The sequence below is a fragment of the Lagenorhynchus albirostris genome, chromosome 9 (assembly GCF_949774975.1).
Source record: "Lagenorhynchus albirostris chromosome 9, mLagAlb1.1, whole genome shotgun sequence".
NCBI classification, from domain to species: domain Eukaryota; kingdom Metazoa; phylum Chordata; class Mammalia; order Artiodactyla; family Delphinidae; genus Lagenorhynchus; species Lagenorhynchus albirostris.
Window position 1 is genome coordinate 69,562,109 of NC_083103.1, and position 22,193 is coordinate 69,584,301.

Consider the following 22,193-nt stretch of genomic DNA (forward strand, 5'->3'; position numbering starts at 1 on the left):
TTTCCACAGAGGCAGTACATTTTGCACGCCTACCAGAAATATATGAGAGTACCACTTGACCACAACTACATCCACATCAGCACTTGGTATCTTCCATTCTTACTTTATTTTTTCTTAGCCAAACATTTAAGTATATTCTGGTATCTCGTTTTTTATTTGAATTTTCCTAATGGCTATGATACTGATTATCTTTTCTACCACCTGCCATCTGCAAATCTTTGGTGAGATGTCCAAATTTTATGCCCATTTTTAAATTGGATTGTTTGTTTCCTTATTGTTGAGTTTGAGGGCTGTATATATTCTGGATACAAATCCTTTCTATCTATATGATCTGTAAATATTTGCTCCTAGTCTGTGACTTATCTTTTCATTCCCTTAACATTATCTATCAAAGAGCAGAAATCCTTAATTTTGATATAGTCCAAATTATCATTTTTTTTCTTTCATGGATCATGCTTTTGGTGTCATGTCTAAGAAATCTTTGTTTAACTCAAGGTCACAAAGATTTTCTTCTAGAAGTTTTATGGTTTTAGGTTTTATATTTAGGTCTCTGGTCCATCTTAATTTTTATATGTGGTTCAAGGTTTATTTTTTGCATAGAGACATCCAAGTTTTCTTTTTTTTCTTTCTTTCTTTTTTTTTTTTGTCTGCACCACGGCATGTGGGATCTTAGTTCCCCAAGCAGGGATCAAACCCATGCCCCCTGCATTGGAAGCATGGAGTCTTAACCACTGGACCACCAGGGAAGTCCCTAGACGTCCAATTCTTCCATCACCTTTCAACAAAAAGACTATCCTTTCTCCCTCTGTGTCAAAATCATATCGATCATATACATGTGGGTTATTTCTGGGCTCTCTGATTTATATGATTTATATGCCTGTCCTTTCTTAAATGCCACACTGTCTTGATTGCTTTAGTGTAATAAAAAGTCTTGAAATCAGATGGTGATTGTTTGGGCTGTTCTAGATCTTTGCCATATAAATTTTAGAATCAGCTTTTAAAATTGTGCTGGGATTTTGATTGAGATTGCATTGAATCGGTACGCTGATTTGGAGAGAATTGATATCTTAACAATACTGAGACTTTCAATCCACAGACATGGCATATCTCTCTATTTGTTTAGAACTTCTTTGATTTTTTCATCAATGTTTTGTAGTTGTCATCACACAGATCTTGCATATATTTTGTTAGATTATTACCAATATCATGGGTTTTTGTGATAGTGTAAATGGTATTCTTTTTATTTCAATTTCTAATTGTCATGCCAGTATATAGAAATATAACTGATTTTTGTATAATTGACCTTGTATCCTGCAACTTTGCTGACAAATTCTAGTAGCTTTTGTAGATTTTCTTTTTGTAGACGGTTATTTTTGGGGGGCGGGGGTTCCTACATGGCAAATCATGTTGTCTGTGAATAGAGATGGTTTTATTTCTTTATTTTCAATCTGTGTGCACCCCGCCCCCGCTCCTTTTTGGTGTTATTGCACTAGCCAGGATCTCCAGTAAAATGTTGAATATTAGTGGCAAAAGTAGAGATCCCTGCCTTATTCTTAATCTTAGGGGGAAAGCATTCAGTCACTCACCATTGAATATAAAGTGAGCTGTAGGTTTTTGTAGACCCCATTACCAGGTTGAAGAAGTTTCCTTCTATTCTCGGTTTGCTGAGGGTTTTAATCATGAACAGATGTTAAATCCTATTTTTTCTGCATCTATTGCGATGATCATATTTTATTTTCTTTAGTCTATTGGTGAATTACATTGACTGATTTTCAAATGTTGAACCAGCTTTTCATTCCCTGCTAAACCTTACTTTGTCATGATGCACTATCCTTTTTTATATATTGCTGGATTTAGTTTGCTAGTGTTTTGTTAAGGATTTTTGCATATATGTTCATAAAGAATATTGGTTATGGCTTTCTTCTCTTGTAAATTATATGTCTGGTTTTAGAATTGGGCTAATGCTGGCCTCATAAAATGAGTTGGGAGTGTTCTGTCCTCTTCTGTTTTCTGGGAGAGTTTTTTAGAAATGGTATTATTTTTTTCTCTAAATGTTTGGTAGAATTTGCCAATGAAGCAATCTGGACCTGGAGTTTAATCTGTTGGAAGGTCTTAATAGAATTTCAGTTTCTTTAATAGATATAATTTCAGTTTCTTTAACAGATAACCTGAATAGATCTAATCTGAATAGATAATCTATTCAGGTCATCTATTTCTTCTTGAGTGAACTTTGGTAGTTTTCATCTTAAGCAACTTGTCCATACCATCTAAGTTGTAGAATTCATGGACAAAACAGTTGTTCATAACATTCCTTTATTATCCTTTTTAATGTCTATAAAGTCTTAGTGATATCTCCTCTTTCATCTCTGATATTTATAATTTGTGTTTTTTAAAGTTTTCCTTGGTCAGTTTGTCTAGAGGTTTGTATTAGTTATCTATTGCTGCGTAGCACATCACCCCAAAACATAGTGACCTAAAACAACACACTCTTATTATCTCACAATTTCTCTGGGTTAGGCTGGAAATAGTTTAGTTAGTTGGTTCTGAATCAGCACCTCTCATCAGGCTACAGTCAAGATGTCAGCTGGAACTACAGTCATCAGGTTTGACTGAGGCTGGATGATCCACTTCCAAGCTCACTCATAGGACTATTGACCAGAGGCTTCAGTTCCTCACCATGTGGGTATGACATGGGAGCTGGCTTTCCCCAAAGTGAATGATCCAAGGGGAGAGAGTGAGAGAGAGGGTCTAAGACTCTTGGAAGTAGAATGCCATGCCTTCTGCCATATGCTATTGCTTACAAGGACCAACCCTCAGACAATGTAGGAGGTGACTACAAATGTTATGAGTTTCAGGAGGCAGGGATCCTTGGGGGCCATCACAAGCTGGCTTCCACAGGGTTTAACAATTTTATCGATCTGTTCAAAGAACCAGCTTCCTTGATTTATCTTTATTATGTTCCTATTCTTGATTTTATTGATTTCTGCTCTTATCCTTATTATTCCCTTCTTTCCACAGATAGATAAATCTTACCGAGGAGATGTATATAACCTCTTTCCCGGGACATTCCAAACCATTGAACTGTTTGTGGATCACCCAGGGACATGGTTATTACATTGTCATGTATCTGACCACATCCATGCTGGCATGGAGACAACCTACACAGTCCTTCAAAACATCGGTACTGTTATCTGTCGGTGATGCTGACTTAGATAGCACCAGGCTTCCTGTAGACCCTGAAAATAGGAGGCATGAGAACATAGGAGGCATGAGCTCCCCAAGGAGCTCAGAGTCAAGTAAGAGAGACAGACATTTAACCATAATAGAATATGACATATGCCAAGATAGAGTGCAGAGTGCAGGGTTCAGTGACAGCAGCAGGAGGCAATGATTAACAGTTTGGACACATGAGCCAAGGTTCCATAGATGAATCTTAACAGGTGAGCAGAAGCTTGCAATGTGGATGGGGTATGAACAGCATGTGTACTGGCATGAAGTAGCACAGTGAGTATCCAACAAAGACTTACAGATACTGGTGGGATAAAGTCTTTGTTGGTGAAATGACATAACTCCTGAAACAACTCATGTCATGAAAAGAATCTACTCCTATTGTTTGTAAACCATCCAATTGTCTTCTTTGTCCAGACAACAGGATTCCTTACTCCACCAAGCCTCCTTCTGGAGGAGCGTCCCACCCAGCCACAGCGCCCTCTAATGGTATTGATACCCTCCCCCAATCCTGCACGTGAATGGTCAGTATTCACTCCCCAGGGAAAGGCAGAGGCCTGACACCTTACTTTTCTTTTGCGCAGAAGAACCTGGCAAGGAGCAGCTCTACTTCTTCGGCAAGAATCTGGGTCCCAGAGGAGCCAAAGCAGCCTTGGTCATCCTTTTCATCATCGGACTCCTCCTTCTGGTTGTCACGGTGATTCTCTCCCTCACACTGTGCTCTGCAAGGAAGCGGGTGGCATATCAGGAAGTCCAGTCCTGTGCGCTCCCCACGGATGCTCTGTGACCTGCTCGTCTTCCTCAGCAGGGAAAATGGACCGGGGTCTCGTTCACCAAGGAAGTCTGACACTGTTCCTGGATCAGGCTCTGATCCTCTGGAACACATTCAAAGCAATTTGCTTTTATTTATTTATTTTAAAGGGGCTGTGGATAATCTTCAGGATAAAACAGAGAAAAGGAAGGGTGGGCATGACTGAGAAAACTGACCCAGTCTGTTCTCTGAATGAATTCGCTGAAGTGGGAAGACCCTCTGAAAGATGTCTTTGTTTTCTTTCTTTCATAATTCTTGGATTAGATAGTGCTTCCTTAACAAACCGTCAAATTCTCTAGATGGACAATTTCGGGAAAGAGTTACACTGCGTCAGACATCTAACTTGAATGGCGCTGATTTTTCAACGTTGTTATGAAACATGCTTCCCTTAGTGGTTCCAGGAAAAATAACTTTCTGAGGAGTTCATGAAAATGTCTAAATCAGTATCTGCTGATAGAATTTGACCAAATGAAATTTTTGGAGGCTTTAGCCAGCTCCCCTGGCCTTTTCCTCTTTCATATAAATAGCTTGTGCACTGTTTGCTACAAAAGGCAGAGTTATATGCATTTTTTAAAATTCTGCCATTTTTATGCAAACCTGTAGAGATACTTAAATGTTTACGACTCACTTCATGTTACACATTTTTACAAGATGTTTCTGTGGCAATGCTTGTATTTTCAAAAATCGGCTGGAGAATTTGTATTTGTATTTCAGAATGTGGAGGGCTGGGATCTGAAATAGCAGGCTAGTTCTCCCACTGTGAGTCAAGACACTCCCTGAGAGTTTAGTGGGAGCTTCTAAGGGGAGGGAGGACTTTGCAGGAGGCAAGTCTGACCTTGAATCTTGAGTCTGATTTTTCATTCAGTTAGGAGGATCTTCCCCAGTCTCCATCTTTTATGGAATAAAGACAGTCTCATCATGTAAAAAAACACCAGGAAGAATTAGTCGATGCAGCTGACTGGCTGGGAGGAGAAGGGATCTCACAAAATCCTTGAGTCCATGCCTCTTAAAAACATAGCCTCTGATGGGAAGAGGAGAGAAAAGGCAAAATTGTCCTGGTGGCAATTTTTCAAACCAACAAGTCAGCTCTGAGATATGTATTACAGTTTTCAAGTCTCAAATACAAAATAAAATATTGAACAACTAAACTCAACCCATTACGAGGCAATCCATACTCTCTATATGCATGCCTAAGCTTTAGGTGTAAGATTGATAAAAGCAACATTTATTACTAGACTGAGAAATTGCCTTTAGCCCACGCTGCTGCCAGATGAGTGATACTAGTCCATCTGCCTAAACAGTGGATCATTTGGCTGTCCAGGTGAACAAGTAGGACCTAAAAAATACTCTGGTGGAGGGACTTTTCATACCTTCTCATCTTCATCTTGGTGAGGGGAAACAGGTATTTTGATAGAGGCTATAGTCTTACATAAAACAGGATGCGAATGCTAATAGTTCTGTTCATAATCTGCTTGAATGTCATATCAAACATGGTACCCAAGGATTTTGAATTCCAGCCTGCTAACCACTGGTAATGAGATTTTGTAGTACGTGCTCTACAGTTTTCAGACATGTGTAGGCTGTATAATTTCATAATAATAATCATGACAAATGACAGACTTATAACTCACCTAGACAACAAATTATTTAGTTATAAGTTTTTTCCTTTTCTCTTAGGTTATTTTTTTAATGAAAATGAAACCACAAAGTAGTTTGATTATACCGTTTCTCTTTTTAATAAAGTTTCACATATCATAAAGATGGCTATTTGCATGTTTTTTTTCCAACCCCCTACCCCAGGTACAGTGATAGGTAATTTATTTTACCTGGAGCAGACGTTTAGTTAAAGGAGAATTATCTTTTAGATATTTACCAACTATCCTAGTTATACTCGTTAGAAGAAATGAAACAAAGTAACAATATATCTCTACAGATAACACACTCTCCCCAGACGTTGTTTCCTCAAATGTACCACATTTCTTCATTCTAATCAACCACATTTATACACATCTTTTCCTCCTGTTACAACAGAAGAAGTGTCCCTGCTCCTAGCAGGGCCAATCTCTCCCTTAACTCTGGACCTCATCCCTTCTTGCTTTCCCAAGAACTTCATTCCCTCACTTTTCAGTTTTCCCTCTTGCATGAAGTCATCAAAAATACCCTTCATTAAAAATAGAAAACAAACAAAGAGCCATTGCCTTTAACTCCATAACCTCCTCCAACCCAGCTTCTCTGGGCCCTTGATAGCAGAACTGAAAGTACTGCCCACACATTGTCTATATCACCTCACCCTATGCATCCCTCCACCCATTCCAATGGCTTCCCATCCAGAGGGCCCTGCCCCACCCCGACTTTGCGTCCCAATCTGCTGTTATCAAAACCATAAGAACCATAATAATCATAATGGAAATGATTCCGTTTCCTGTGGCTTCTTCCCCATCTTTATTTTACTTGACATCTCAGTAACCATTGGCAGCTCCTTGCTTTTAGATCCCCTCTAGTTCCTTGGCTCTACAACATGACCTGCCAGCCTTGCTTCTTCCTCAGTGGCTATTCCCTCTCAGTCTCTTGCTAGGTCCTTCTTCTCCCTCTGACTTACATGTTAGCATGACCCAGGGCTTGAACTGGGCCCTTTTCTCCCTTTTGCCCTCTGGGGTGTGCTGAATAATATCTCCATAGATTCCATGTCCCTGAACCTGTGAATGTTATCTTATATAGCAAAAAGACTTTGTAGCTATGACTAAGTTAAAAACCTTGAGATGGGAAGTTTATACTGGATTACCTAGGTTGGCCCTAAATGTAATCACAAATGTTCTTATAAGATAGAGACAGAGGGAGATTTGACTACAGAAGGAGGCTTTGTGACAACTGAAGTAAGATGCTGAGCTGCTAGCTTTGGAGATGGAGGAATGCTGCTCTAAAAGCTGGACATATATACACTACCAAACGTAAAATAGATAGCTAGTGGGAAGCAGCCGCATGGCACAGGGAGATCAGCTCGGTGCTTTGTGACCACCTGGAGGGGTGGGATAGGGAGGGTGGAGGGAGGGAGACGCAAGAGGGAAGAGATGTGGGAACATATGTATATGTATAACTGATTCACTCTGTTATAAAGCAGAAACTAACACACCATTGTAAAGCAATTATACGCCAATAAAGATGTTAAAAAAAATAAAGCTGGAAAAGGCATGGGAATGCATTCCCCACTAGAGCCTCCGGAGGGAGCTTTGTCCCCCTGGCACCTTGATTTTATTCCATTGAAACTGATTTCGGACTTCAGATTTCCAGAACCGTTAGAGGATAAACGTGTGCCACGAAGTTTGTGGTAATTTGTTACACCCTCTCCATAGGTTATTTCACTCATCCTCATGGATCTGAAAACCATCTTTATGCTGATAAATTCAAAATGTGTTCCTCCTTGGGTTGCAAACTACAAGTCCTATTCAAGCAGATCACGGTAGCAGTCCCCTAACCAGTCTCTCCCTTTGTCACTCCTGTCCCTTCCAGCCACAGTCCACACAGCTGCAGCAGTGTTCTTCCACATCTGACCACATCACTTCCCTGGTGAATCTCCTTTACTGTCTTTCCACTTCACTTTCAATAATATCTGCACTCCTTACCTTCGTCAGTAAGACTCAGACTGATTTGGCTGCCCAACATGTCCACCTCTCCAACTTTATCTCTGGCTCCTCTCTGCTCCAGCTTTTATCAGTTCCTGTGCCTGCTAGTTCCTTCTTGCCTCAGAGCCTTTGCACCTACCGCTTTCTGTGCCTGGAATGCTTTCTCTCTAGCACCCTCATCCCCTTTCCTGCCTTTCCTACTTCAGATGTGAGCTCCCCAGACTGCCCTTTCTAAAGTGTTATTTCCAATTTCCATTATTTTCCTTTGTAGCACATATCACGGGACATATCCATTTTACTCGTTAGTTTGATTTTTGTCTGCTTCTTTGACTGAAATGTAGGCTCCATGGAAGCAAGGACCCCAGACCTGTTTTGCTCACTGCTGCATCCCCAGCACAGACCATAGTGTAGATACATAATAGTTGCTCAGCAAATATTACTTGAATGAATAAATGAATATATAAACTGAACAGGCAGAACAGGGCTTAACTATCTTGACTTTGACTATTTTGGTCATGAAAGAGCTCATATTCAAATGTCAATTGTCGAGGATACCAAGCAAACAAAAACCAGTTGTGGCACCATAGCTGTGAAGCCCACAGCTGCTTTGGCCTTCTAACTACTGACACTGGGACAAGGAGTGGGGGAAGGGAGGATTTGGAGGAGGACGTGTTATTTAATCCCTAAGTGCATGTTATAATTATAAAAAGCAATGTCATCAAAAATAAGGAAATCCTAAGAAATTTTCACGGCTAAGGGGAGCTAATGAGACAAGACAACGAAAAATAATATGGTATCCCTGTATGGGATCCTAGAACAGAAGAAGGATAGTAGGTAAAAATTAAGGAAATCTCAATAAACTAGACTTTAATTAATATAAATTTATCAATATTGGTTTGTTAATTGTACCAAATGTACCATATAGGGGAAACCGCTACAGGTGTCTTGTACCATCTACTCAATTTTTCTGTAAATCTGCAACTGTTCTAAAAATTAAAGTTTATTTTTTAAAAAAGCAACATTATACATACTGTCATGTGACACCTTAAACTCCTGAGATTGGTAGTGACAGCTATTAAAAGCTAAGTGCCCTGGGGAGGGGGAAGGGTAAACTGGGACAACGTGAGAGGGTGGCATGGACATATATACACTACCAAATGTAAAATAGATAGCTAGTGGGAAGCAGCCGCATAGCACAGGGAGATCAGCTCGGTGCTTTGTGACCACCTAAAGGGGTGGGATAGGGTGGGTGGGAGGGGAATGCAAGAGGGAGGGCATATGGGGATATATGTATATGTATTACTGATTCACTTTGTTATACAGCAGAAACTAACACAACGATGTAAAGCAATTATACTCCAATAAAGAAGTTAAAAAAAAATCTGCCATGATGTGGCAGGCACTGTTACATATATGATCACATGTAATCCTTAGAACAACCCAATGAGGTAGGCGGTCTTACCCTTAGTTGGCAAATGAGGACATTGAGACTTAGAGATTCTCAGTGATATACCCTTGGTCACATAGCAAGTAAGTAGCCAGTCCAGGAGTTGAACCCAGGCCCTTACTTTCTCATTTCCTGCCAGAGAAACTTGGCACACATTGGATTATTCGATCTGATTTTTGCAGTAGGAAAAATGGCTCCTTTAACCACCACTTTTTTTTTTTTTAATCAGGATAATCTTTATTGATATGCTCGGCGGTACCTTGTTAATACGGTCACGTTGTCGCTGTGGCTGAGGTAATGGGGAGAGCCCCGCCCAGCGCCGGCCCAGGACCTGGGGGTGGGGGGTGGGGTTGGCTTGGAGGAGACCTGGTTATTCCACTGATACCGACCAGAGTTCTTGGCCTTCCCCAATCAATAGAAATTGACTAGAGGCCAGACAAGAAATTCAGGAAGGCTTTATTGCGGCCGCTGCTGTAGCAGGGGGAAGTGAGAGCAAACCACAGGTTCCCCTGCTTGCTTGCTCTCATATGGGGTGAGGGTAGGGGTGTGTCCAGGGGTCAGGCCAGAGCGGGGGTGGCTTGGGTGTCTTGCCCACCCCTTAGGTGGTGCTGTGTGCAGGAGGCATGCGCAGTACCCTGCTTTTGCTCCCAACACCCTGTTTTTGTTCCCTGCTCTTCAGAAGTGGCAGCTGAGTTGTTTTTGTTTTTGTCTTTTGTATCTTTTGGTCCAGAATTTGCCTCAACTGTGCATGCACACAGTTATTTTTAGTCCCATAGAGTTTCTTTGTATTTTGTAGCTTGAGGAGAGGTGTGTCCACCTGCAAGCTTTGCAGCACTGCAGCAAAGGGTCCCAGGTCCCAGGGCTCTCTCACCACCACCCCCAGCTCCCTCCTGAGTTGTCCCGCCACCCCCCAGGCCCTTCACAGGCCAGCATCCCAGGCCCAAGAGAAAATCAACCAGAAAAATTAATTCTTCTTCTCTCAGCTGAGCACCTAATGTAGGGGAGAGGGGCGGCTCCAGGCCTTTCTGGCCAGGGGCTCCACTAGGGTCATGGTCAGCCCCTCCCCAGCCAGTGCCCTGATGATGCCATCTGGGGCACCGGGTGGGAGAGGTGCTGAGCCCCACAGCATGCGGACAGGAGGCTGGGGGTGCACCACCACTCTTTTCTGCGCCATTCATGTCTGTTCTCAAAGACAAGGGGCCAGTTTGGGCTCTGATTACTTCTCATGTGCAAAATTTCAGCAGCCTCTTACCTGGCCTCTCCACCTCCACTCTGCATTTCAATCCACTCTACATGTGGCTGGAAGACATCTTTCTAAAGCGCAGCTCTCTGTATATTACTCCCGTCCAAAACCTCTCTAATGCCTACTGAAAAAAAAATTCCAGGCTACCTCCTCCGGCCCCAACCCCTTCCCTTTTGTCTCCCTCACCTTCCTCTTCCCTATACCAGTGTCAGAGGTCTCCACTTCCCATTTCCTAATGGGAAGGTCTCCACTTCCTATTTCCCGCTTTCACTCCCTCCTAGAAAGTTCCTGTGCCAGCTCTGCCTGCCACAAACGGACGCACCCCACCAGGCCCCATCTTTCTATGCACACCGCTCGGCATACCCCACATTTCTCAAATTACTTACACTTTCTAACCTGTATCATAGTTAATTGTGCACATACCTTATTTCTCTTACTAAGCCATGAGATCTTTAAGGAAATGGAATGCGGCACTTCATCTTTGCTTCCCCATCCATCGAGCCCACACCTGGCCCATCACTACCCTCTAATACATGCGTTGAATGTATGGCAAAATGAATGTAAGTTGGGCCACCTGTTTTTAAACAATTTTCAAAGTGAAAGATTTTCATCTTCCTTCATTTAATAAACCTTTATTAAAATACCTACTATGTGTCAGGCATTTGTGCTAAGTGCTGGAGATGAGAGTGGTTGGTATACATGGGTGCAGACCTGCCCTCATGAAGCTTACCATATAAAGGGGGAGACAAATGTTAAATAAATGGACAAACACATATTTGTTGAATTATAATTGTGATTTTCATTAAGAAGGAAAAATAGAGGGCAACAGTAATGGATAACATTTACATAGCACTCATCAATTGCCGGGCAATGTCCTAGGCGCTTTACACATATTAACTCTTTTTTTGTTTGTTTGTTTGCGGTACGCGGGCCTCTCACAGCTGTGGCCTCTCCCGTTGCGGAGCACAGGCTCCGGACGCGCAGGCTCAGTGGCCATGGCTCACGGGCCCAGCCGCTCCGCGGCACGTGGGATCTTCCCGGACCGGGGCACGAACCCGTGTCCCCTGCATCGGCAGGCGGACTCCCAACCACCGTGCCACCAGGGAAGCCCTATATTAACTCTTTTGACCTTTATCTCAATCCTAAGCAGTATAAACACTTTACAGAAGAAAAAACTGAGGTACAGGAGGGGCAAGTAACTTTCCCAAGGCCCACAGCTAGTATTACAAGAATATTTAACAAAGGGACCTAATCTAGTTTAGCATTTTCAGGGAAGACTCTCCTGGGAAGTGACAACCAGTAGAAATCAGGAGGGTGAATCTGAGTTGGCCAGGCAAAGAGGCTACCGTGGAAGTGTTTTGGGCAGGGGAAGGTCTGGAGGAGGCATGGGGCTGGCTAACTTGAAGAACTGACCGGAAAGTAGTGAAGCTGATAAGGCAGGCAGTGGCCATGGTAAGAAATTTGGATCTTATCCTAAAAACAATGTACACTTTAAGTAGGGGAGTGAAAGGATCAGACGGGAGCTTTTAAAAGCTCCCTCTGGCAGCCATGGGGGAGAATGGCTTGCGGGCCTGCAGGGTACATAACCTGTATGCGGTTAGGAGACAGGATGGCGGCAAGGAGCGTTGGCAGCGCAGGTGGAGAAAAACTATGAGATTTTCTACATTTAGGAGAGAGACGCCGCAGGATTTGGAAATTGGTTATGGCACCCGGGGAGAGACTGCAACGTTCCACAGGGCCCTCCAGTTTTCTGCTTTGGGCATCCCGGTGGATGGCAGCGCACTGAGCAAGATGGGGAAGACTGGAGTTCAGGTTGAGACAAGCATAAGGATTGCGGTCCTGGCCATTGTGTGGTCCTGGTCTTGTGAGTCATCTAAGTGGAGAGTGGTGCAGGCCATTGGATGAGGGTTCAGAGGGCAGGGCAGGGTGGAGATGTACATATGGCAGTTGAGGGCACAAAGAAGAGGCTTGCGTGCACGGACCTGCCCATGTACAAAGAGCAGAAAGCGCAGCCCAGCCCCAAGGAGCCCTCACGTTCAAAGGTGCTGTCTGCCCCAAATGTTGCTGATTAGAGCGTCTCTTGACTATTTCTCAGCATCCACTACCTGAAAGTCGTTCAGAAGTAGCTCTCCCCCAACACCCGCTTCCCGCAGACACCCACTGCTGGCTCCCAGACCGAGGCTCCCACGGGGAAAGCAGGAGGCTAAGCACAGACACCTGAGACCTAGTCAGACGCAGGGCTCACCACCACTGACCCCGCGCCTCCCAGTCCCGCAGTGCTTCTGGAAGAGTCCAGCGTTCCCTCTTCCGCACCGGCTTGGTCTAACCCGCTCGATAGCCCTTTAGGGCCCCGTTGCTCTTTGAAGCGTTTGCACCTCCTTTTAACCTGATTCCGCCACGTAGAAATGTTGGGGGTGAGGCGTAAAAGGGGGCCATCCTGTCCACTGGGTAACAGGTCGCTTTCAGAAATGATTTCAAAAATCCCGGGTGCCAGGAAGTGGAGAGAATGAGGTTGGGAGAGGCGCGAGGATTTGACGAGGTACCGCTCGCCGGAAAGTTCCCTTTGCTGGGGGTGGATCCCAGTGTCGCGGGATGCTGCCGCGCCCACCCGCCCCGCGTCGCCTCAGCTTCCGGAAACTCCAAGTCGCCAGGGCGCAGCGGCAGAGCCGCGGCGAGGCTAGCGCTTTGTTCCGCGGTTGAGTCTCGCGCCCTCGGGCGCGCGCATCCCGGGGACCTGCGAGTGCGGCTCTGCCCCAGGCCCGCGGCGGAGGAGCAGGCGCGATCCCGTGCGCCCGAAGCAATCCCGGGACCCGCCAGGCCAGGCCCCCAGAGAAGACAGCTGCGGCGCTTCGAGACACAAAGACCAGTGGGATGTGGACGCAAACGGGGAGCCGGCAAAGGGAAAGCGAAAGCCGCGGGCCCAGTCAGTAACCGGGTGAAGGCACCGCGCCGCCCTCCCGACGCCGGCGGTACCCGGGCCTGCCCTTGCGAGCCTTCCTGGCCCAGCCCCGTGCGCCGCAGCCATGGCCATTGCTCACCTGGCCACCGAGTACGTCTTCTCAGACTTTTTGCTGAAGGAGCCCTCGGAGCCCAAGTTCAAGGGGCTGCGGCTGGAGCTGGCCGTGGACAAGATGGTCACGTGCATCGCCGTGGGGTTGCCGCTGCTGCTCATCTCGCTGGCCTTCGCACAGGAAATCTCGATAGGTAAGGCCCGGGGACAGCGGCACCGGGGCGGGCTGGGCCGGCGTTATCAGAGGTGCCCGGGTCTCTGGCGAGAAGTGATTTAACCGCGCGTCCCTGGCGGTGCCCGCCGTTGTCATGGGCGTGAACGTTGGGAAGGAAGGTAGCCCGAGTTGATGGGCCGAAGCATTCTTTGTTCGCGTGCTCCCTTCCCCGCCCCCCCCTTGCTGTGGACCCTTCTCGCATCCCTGCTACCCATTTTTTGTTCCCTGCTGCCCACTGATCCCGGCTCTGGCTTAGTGTTCAAGTCCCACTCTTAAGACCGGCGCCGTTGTCACCAGATTTGCCTCTCTTTTCCCTCCCACACATTTCTGCGGTCACCCAAAATTTGTATCAGAGAAGCTCCCGAGTGGCTAATCGGAGGACGTGAAGAAAAGTAGCCCATGAAAAGTGCTTTCTCCCTTATCATACATTTAGTTGATGTGTACTGAGACTTTAGTTCTGCAGGGTTGTGAGTGATGGGAAATAACTGCTCTTGGCCAGTATTAGAAGGGATACCCAAATCCTCTACCTGGACGGCCTTATTTTGAATGTGAGATGAACGAGCCCTTTCTTGTAAACTCTCCTTTATCCTAATAACAGTTCTGTGAGATTCAGAGAGTCTGGTGGTTTGGTCAGGATCACGTGGCTAATAAGCAGCTGGTCTTCCTCATCATCTCTTCTGACTTTGAGCGCAGGAGAGAGTGTCTGTGAGTCAAGAGGAAGGCCGTGTATGAGGCTAGACACAGCTCTGTGGGGAAGGAGGCCGGTGGGGCTGGACAATGGGGAAAGCTTATGTGAAAGATTGGGCTGGCGCTGAGCCCCTGCCTGTGGGTGGGATTTGGATAAGCAGAGGTGAGACCTTTGCCAAGATTTTGGGATGTCAAAGAATAGTACGTGTTCCTGGAAGGAGAGAAACAGTGAGGAGTGTCCGAACTGAGGCAGGAGGATTAGTCAGGGTTCCTGGAATATGAGAGTGAATAAGGGCCTGGGTTAGTGAGAACAGAGGAGTACAGACTTGATGGTTTAAAAAGTGCAAAGTTGGGCTTCCCTGGTGGCGCAGTGGTTGAGAATCCGCCTGCCGATGCAGGGGACACGGGTTCGTGCCCCGGTTCGGGAAGATCCCACATGCCGCGGAGCGGCTAGGCCCTTGAGCCATGGCCGCTGAGCCTGCGCGTCCGGAACCTGTGCTCCGCAACGGGAGAGGCCACAACAGTGAGAGGCCCGCGAACTGCAAAATAAATAAATAAAAAGTACAAAGTTATTATTTGAGCAGAGGCTGGACTGGTTGAAAACAGCCCTTAATAAGTAATAACCTGAGGGTACATGTAGGGTCTGTGAAAGAGGGGAGTTGGAGCTAGGGAGGATGCCATAAAGATGAGGCATCAGCTGAGGTCTTGTGCGAGGGTGGGTGCCAAGACTAGAAGGGAAAGGATGGGAAATTTCCAAGATCAAGGAGTAATAATCCACTCTTGGCCCCTAGCTTTTCATCGGCCACAAAGGGCCGAGACTGATCAGAGGTATCAGAAAGGCTGCAGGCCTGGGTGATTGGAGAATGATATTGATGGAAATGGTGAAGTTGAGGGAAGAGTTGGTTAGAAAAAGGTTACAGTGAGCTTGATTTTGTGATCCACACCGCTAAGTTGTTCAACTTGGCAGGAAGCCGCCAAATTCATTTTGGAAGGTAGTCTTCAGTTTTCCTTGTCATTGGGCAGGCATAGATATAGTCAAGGCTTTCCCTCCGCCTTCCAGATGGCCGGGAGTTGAGGCTTCCGGTTGGAAGGAAAACCACCAAGTAGCATGGGTCCTGGAGATAATCTTTCCCTTCAGCAAATGTTTCTTGAGTACCAGCTGTGGGCTGGACCCAGTGCTGGGCACTGAGGACCCAGGAGTCAGGGAGACATGGACCCTGTCACGGAGGAGCCGCCATCTGATAACAGGAGGGAGGACTGGTTACCGTTCATGATGAGCCCCGTTCAGTTGCCCCACTTGACTTATAAGCATAGGTTGTATTGCAAGTACCTCAAATTTCCTTTTGCAGTCATTTCCTTTTGCAGTATTTTTAGGCAAGGAAGAAGCTGTGTTTGAAATGTTGAAAGGCTCAGTGGAAGGTGGATGAGTGTCATTCCATGTGGCTCCATGGAACACACCAATGTCGCCATATGGCAGGCGCAGGAGACCAGAGTTCTGTGCCACAGAAGGACCTTCATTTCTACCACACCTGTCCCCAGATGCCTCTAGAGGTGCAGCCCCTTTCCCCTGGAGGTGTATCTATATCGAGAGAGAGTTAGTGAGTTAGTTTAGGAAATAGCTGAGTGACAACTCTGTGTAGAATACAAGCATAATTAGGCTACATGGCCTTCAGACTCTGAAATTCTAGGAGTATTTATCTAAATTGTTGAAAAAACGAATTCCCTAAGCGTGCTACTTTTCAACAGACCAGACTCTGAATGGGATTCTTATTCTTGGGGTCTTTTGATGGGTCAGCAGTACCCTTGGCTTAGGGCTACTCAGGACCTGGGACCGAGATGTCCTCCCTCAGGGACTGCTTTGACTCTCTGGTGCCCTAGCCTGGTATCTTAGGAGACGCTGGGAGAGCAGAGCTCCTATCTCCCACCAGGATGCTTCATGCCCGGTGCCAGGGTGGCTGGACCAGATGAGCAGCAGGGGCAGCCACTGGACCCCTGGGGAAGGGTGTCTGGTCCGCCCAGGGAGCCTTCTCTCCCTGCTGCCCTCCCAGCAGGCAGCTGTAGTTCTGGACAGAGGGACTTGGTCCCTCAGGGTTAGCTCTGCTCTGCTGCTGTCATTACAGGGCAGGCGCTGGGCCAGCCCCAGTGAGCCAGGGGACAGAGAGAGCTGCAGCTGCTTCCAGTGCTGTCAGTTCCCAGTTCCCCTCTTGTTTCCTCCGAGCCAGCAGCCAGGTGGCTTAAGTCATCTGCTCTGTCGTGGCCGCTGTAGGCACATCTTGGGAAATGGGTTCAGGCTGCCCTTCAGCATGTACCAGGTGGCAAAGCTGATTCTTCTCTTCAGGGGTGTCTGTAAGAATGGGCTAATACTTAGGGTCTCAGGGAAAAGGTCCCAAAACAGCACATCCTCAGCTCACGTTTAAAGGCAAAGCACCAAGGGAGCCTCCTGGTCCCTTTCCAGAAAGATGCCTGCTATCCAGAGAGGCTACTGATACATACGTGTTTTTCTTTGTTAATTTTTTTTTTGGTATTTTATTGTACAGATAGTACCTAAATACCTTCTCATGGTAAAGGATTCATAAACCTCCTTCACTATGTGTACAGGTGAACACCGTGGACACTGGACAGACATAAAATCCCCTTTCTCTGCATTAATATAACGTATACACATTTTTTTTAACCAAACTGAGTCACATCATAGTGGTTTGCATTTTCCTGCTTAGTATGGAAAGCACACTGTGTGGAAAGGTGTGGGAAGCCTTCTGTGTCAGTACAGAGGTGTCACCTCACTGTTTTTTGTTGTTGTTGTTGTTGTTGTTGTTGTTTTTGCGGTACGCGAGCCTCTCACTGTTGTGGCCTCTTCCGTTGCGGAGCACAGGCTCCGGACGCGCAGGCCCAGCGGCCATGGTTCACGGGCCCAGCCGCACCGCGGCATGTGGGATCCTCCCGGACCGGGGCACGAACCCACGTCCCCTGCATCGGCAGGCGGACTCTCAACCACTGCGCCACCAGGGAAGCCCCACCATGGTGCTTTGTATGGGGCGGATAGTTTATAAAAGTTTATCGGGAGCCATTGCTGGGAGCTCTGCGGGCACACCCGATACCTCCCCGTTGTTCTGGGATGTTGGAGCTGATTTGGGAAGGCCCCAAGCTGGCTGCATTCAGCAGTTCTGCTCTGGGGCTCCACGGTCTCGTGGAAGCCCGGCCTGGAGCAGTGGACTGTCAGGAAGCCTGTGCCTGGCAGGGGTGGGCCGGGTCCATGCGGAAGCCTGGTCCAGGGTAGACCCCAGCAGCTGGCTCTCATCGCCTGGCACAGCAGGAAGCCCTGTCCGCTGAGGGCCTGGGAGAAGCTGCAGCTCTGGAAGGGCCTGGCCGGGGCCCTGCAGGTGACCAGCCAGAGGGGTTGGTGTCCAGAGGGAAATGTTGCCTCTCCCCTCTGCACTTAGGCAGTTGCTTCTAATGCCTTCCTTCCCCTGCTGTCCTTAGGAGCGATGTTAATAGCTGCTGCGTGTACGTGCACACACGCATACGTTTTCATTAAGACTTTACTTTTTTAGAGCAGTTTTAGTTTCACAGCAAAATTGAGGGGAAGGTACAGAGATTTGCTATATACTCCCTGCTCCCACACATGCACAGCCTTCTCTGTTATCAACATTCCCCACCAGAGTCTTACATTCTGTGGGTTTGGAAAAGTGTATAATTATCCATCATTATGGTATCATATGGAGTATTTTCACTGCCCTCAAAATCCTCTGTGCTCTACCTATTCAACCCTCACCTGTATAACCCTTGGCAACCACTGGCTTTTTTACAGTCTCTATAGTTTTGCCTTTTCTACAATTTCATACAGTTGGAATCATGCAGTACGTAGCCTTTTCAGAGTGGCTTCTTTCACTTAGTAACATGCATTTAAGATTCCTCCATGTCTTTTCATGGCTTGGTAGCTGTTTCTTTTTAACCCTGAATAATATTCCATTGTCTGGATGTACCACAGTTTATTTTTCCATTCACCTACTAAAGGACGTCTTTGGTTGCTTCCAAGTTTTGGCAGTTACGACCAAAGCTGTAATAAACATCCATGGGCAGGTTTTTGTGTGGACATGAGTTTTCAGGTCCTTTGGGTAAATACCAAGGAGCACATTTGCTATAAAAGTACGTTCAGTTTTGTAAGAAGCTACCAAACTGTCTTCCAAAGTGGCTGTACTACTTTGCAGTCTGACCAGCAGTTAATGAAAGTTCCTATTGCTCCACATCCTTGCCAGCACTTGGTGTTGTCCGTGTTCCAGATTTTGGCCCTTCTAATAGGTGTGTACTGGTATCTTGTTGTTCCATGTGCTTATTTTCTATCTGCATACCTTCTTGGGTGAGGTGTCTGTTAAGATCTTTGGCCCATGTTTTGAGTTGTTTGCTTCTTATTGTTGAGTTTTAAGAATTTTTTGTATATGTATTTTTTATTTGAGGTATAGTTGATTTACAATGTCGTGTTAGTTTCCGGTGCACAGCAAAGTGATTCAGCGATATATCTATTCTTTTTCAGATTCTTTTCCATTATAATTTACTACAAGATATTGAATATACAGGAGGACCTTGTTGTTTATCTATTACATATATAGTAGTTTGTATGTGCTAATCCCAAACTCCTAATTCATCCTCCCCCCCCACCCCACCGTGCTCCCCTTTGGTAACCATAAGTTTGTTTTCTCTGTGTATGAGTCTGTTTCTGTTTTATAGATAAGTTCATTTGTATCATTTTTTTAGATTCCACATGTAAGTGATATTATATGAAATTTGTCTTGCTCTGTCTGACTTACTTCACTTAGTATGGTAATCTCTAGGTCCATCCATGTTGCTACAAATGACATTATTTCATTCTTTTCTATGGCTGAGTAATATTCTATTATGTATATATACACCACATCTTCTATATCCAAGGAATTCTTTGTATATATTTAATAACAGTCCTTTATCACATGAAGCCACCATATATTGACGCTGCCTGTGTGCTAGGTCCTTCTGGCATGATATTTTTCCCAGCAGAAATTCTTCAAAACAGGTGTATATTTTAATTCTGGGGAGACTGTGGAATATTGGTTAAGATGTGAGTCTGGAGACAGACTGCCTGGGTTCCAATCCTGGTGCATCACACATACACTGTGACACATTGGGCAAGTTCCATAATTTCTCTGTGCCCCAGTTTCCTCATCAATAAATGGGGTCATAGTAAAACCTATCTCACAGGGTGGTGAGAATTAAATGCATTAACACACGTGAGCCCTAGAACCATATCTGGGACATAGTAACCTTACAGTAAAGGTTAGCTGCTAAACACGCCCCAGTACTGTATGACTCTGACAGATGAGGAACTGAGGCCAATAGAGGCCAGATAACGTGCTCAAGGGCACACAGAGCAGAGCGGGACTGTAGCTTTGATTCTGAAGCCTGAATTCTCGGGCACTGCTGTGTCCTCTGCCCTCTCCCTGTCCTGTGCATGAGGAAGAGTGCACTGAAAGCAGAACGAGCTTGTACCCAGCACAGAAGCTACTAATTTGTTCTGAGTCTCGGCCCTGCTGCCACGGGATCATCCTCCCCACTCTCGGGACCATCTTCCCCACTCCTGGCTTTCTTGCTGGGGAGGGTGCCTTCTCTGTTAGAATCATGGCCAGCACTGCAGCCTCAGCAGGGCATCAGGACCATGGGTGCATGAATTACAGCCCTAAGGATATTAAAACACAGTCCCTCCACCCATCCTGCCACACCTCCTTGCCATTATCATAGCATCAAGTCTAGACTTTGCAGCATGTCATCCCAGGACGTCCTTTATCTGATTCCCAGCTGGACTCTGTTCCAGGCACAGTGCTGTGCTCCCCTTCGTAATATGCGGTGAACTTTAAAGACTCCGAGCCTTTCTCATGCTCTTTCCCAGCCTGGGTTTTCTCCTCTCCTCCCTTCAAGTATGAAAGTCTGCCATGACTCAGCCATTACCTTATGCAATTTTTTTGTTTGTTATCGTTAGTGGTTCATATTCTTGGCCTCCTCCTGCACTGCAAGCTCTTGGAGGACAGGGAGCACGCTTTCTTTGTCTTTGAATCCCCCGTGGTATCATGCCCAATAAATGCTTCTTGGGTGGAGTGCAACGCCATCGAGGTCTGCATACCTTCGGGAGAACAGCTGTGCTCTGTTGTACCATAAGAGAAACAGAAGGAACAGCCCTTGGGGAGAGCAAGGTCCTTGGCTTTTTTTGGTACGCTGCTGGCAGAAAAGCTCTGTGACATTAAATACCAAAGTTAGACACTCAAGGCCTGCTACAACACAATAGGATTTCTTCGTTGCAGGAACTACAAGATCTAGCTCTTAAAAGGCAACTTTGAGGGAGAGGTGATACAAAAGGACTTAACAAAGTTGGGTCTGGTTTCAGGCTGGGGCCCCGTGAAATCTCAAATCCCGATTATCCAAGGCCTGCTTTCACAATGCATATGTTCAAGATTTATAGAAGATAAGACAAACAGGTAAACCAGTAAGAACGGTGAAATTCAAATAATTATAAGTGCACTGAAGAAAATAATACAGGATGTGACAAAGGAACCGTATATCTTTGTATCTCCAGAGCTTACCACGGTGCGCCCAATGCATAGAAATAAAAACAGCTACCATTTATTGAGTTCTTACTATCTGCTTGCACTGTGGTAGATATTTCATTAATCTTTATAGGAATTCTATGAGGTTTTGCAAACAAGAAATATTAGGTTCAGAGAGGTTAAGTAACTTAGTAGCAAGTAAAAGAGAAAACTTAATAACTCTTGGATATAATGGGATCTTAAAGCAATATTCAGGAAATAAAGATTCTAGAACCTCTTCTTATAGATGTACCTAATTTTTTTCCCTTTAGGCTAAAATCCCTTCCCCACTCCTAACTGGACTTCCATGTTGTTTCACACAAATTAGGCCTCTGGCCCTTTCCTGCTCTGCTTGTGTTACTGGCTGGCCTTGATGTCCACAGCGCCTGTCCTTCTCCACTCCGCCCCCCCTCCACCTTCTCTTTCCCCTGGTCCCTTGTTCTCAGGGTGTCATCATATTGGGGAAAGAGGAGGGCCACACACTTGGGATTGATTGGAACCTACACCAACTATTAGCTGTCTGCCTCTGGAAGTTGCTTAACCCCTCTGAGCCTCTGTTTCCACATCTGACAAATGACACTAAACGATAACGAGTTCACAGTTCTTTTCTTCGATTGAGTGAGAGCATCTAGTTCCTATCTACTCGTAGTATTTAGTAAATGACATCTGTCCTTGGTGATTCTGTGATGGAAAGTAGCTTATGTGTGATTAGCGTATAGGGAATACCAGCATCATGTGTGAGTCACATCGGTTCCTATACGTTTTTTCAGCATGTGAGTGATTTGTGCCACCAAAGAAGGTCTGGATGAAGCAAGCTTCAGAGGAATATGGCGCACGTGATGCCCATTAACCCCACGCTCTTCCTCTTGGCTGCACGTTGGTCAAATGCCCTGCTCTGGAGGTGCTATCGGGCGGTTCTGTCTGGTCTTTGTGTGTTTCACTTTTTTACTTGGGTGCATAACTCAGCAGCCTTTCTTACACACCCTCCATCACACTACTGTGTTTTTTGTTTTTTTGCGGTACGCGGGCCTCTCACTGTTGTGGCCTCTCCCGTTGCGGAGCATCAGGCTCCGGACGCACAGGCTCAGCGGCCATGGCTCACGGGCCCAGCCGCTCCGCGGCATGTGGTATCTTCCCGGACCGGGGCACGAACCCGTGTCCCCTGCATCGGCAGGCGGACTCTCAACCACTGCGCCACCAGGGGAGCCCACACTACTGTGTTTTTAATCAGGATTGTTGCTGTTTGATTAGTGCTCAAGGTACAAAATCTGCAGAGACTTGGAGTGATCTGCCTCAATCCCATATACTCCATAGCTCTGTTATTT

General features: G+C 46.0%; 2 protein-coding genes across 3 annotated transcripts in view; both read left to right on the top strand.

Annotated features, from left to right (window-relative positions):
* Window positions 1–5,682, top strand: part of HEPHL1 (hephaestin like 1) — a 92,923-nt gene extending 87,241 nt beyond the window's left edge. Inside the window, 3 exon segments of the mRNA XM_060157892.1 lie at window positions 3,019–3,181; window positions 3,646–3,717; window positions 3,813–5,682. Coding sequence (XP_060013875.1) covers window positions 3,019–3,181; window positions 3,646–3,717; window positions 3,813–4,015 — 438 coding nt within the window. The 3' untranslated portion in view covers window positions 4,016–5,682.
* A 7,345-nt stretch (window positions 5,683–13,027) lies between these two features.
* PANX1 (pannexin 1) overlaps window positions 13,028–22,193 on the top strand; it is a 56,176-nt gene continuing 47,010 nt past the window's right edge. For both annotated transcript variants that reach the window (XR_009542222.1, XM_060157893.1), the window contains exon 1: window positions 13,028–13,553. Coding sequence is in view for 1 of the 2 variants with exons in the window: in XM_060157893.1 (XP_060013876.1) it covers window positions 13,373–13,553 (181 nt within the window). In the remaining variant the exon portion in view is untranslated. The remainder of the gene's footprint in view (window positions 13,554–22,193) is intronic.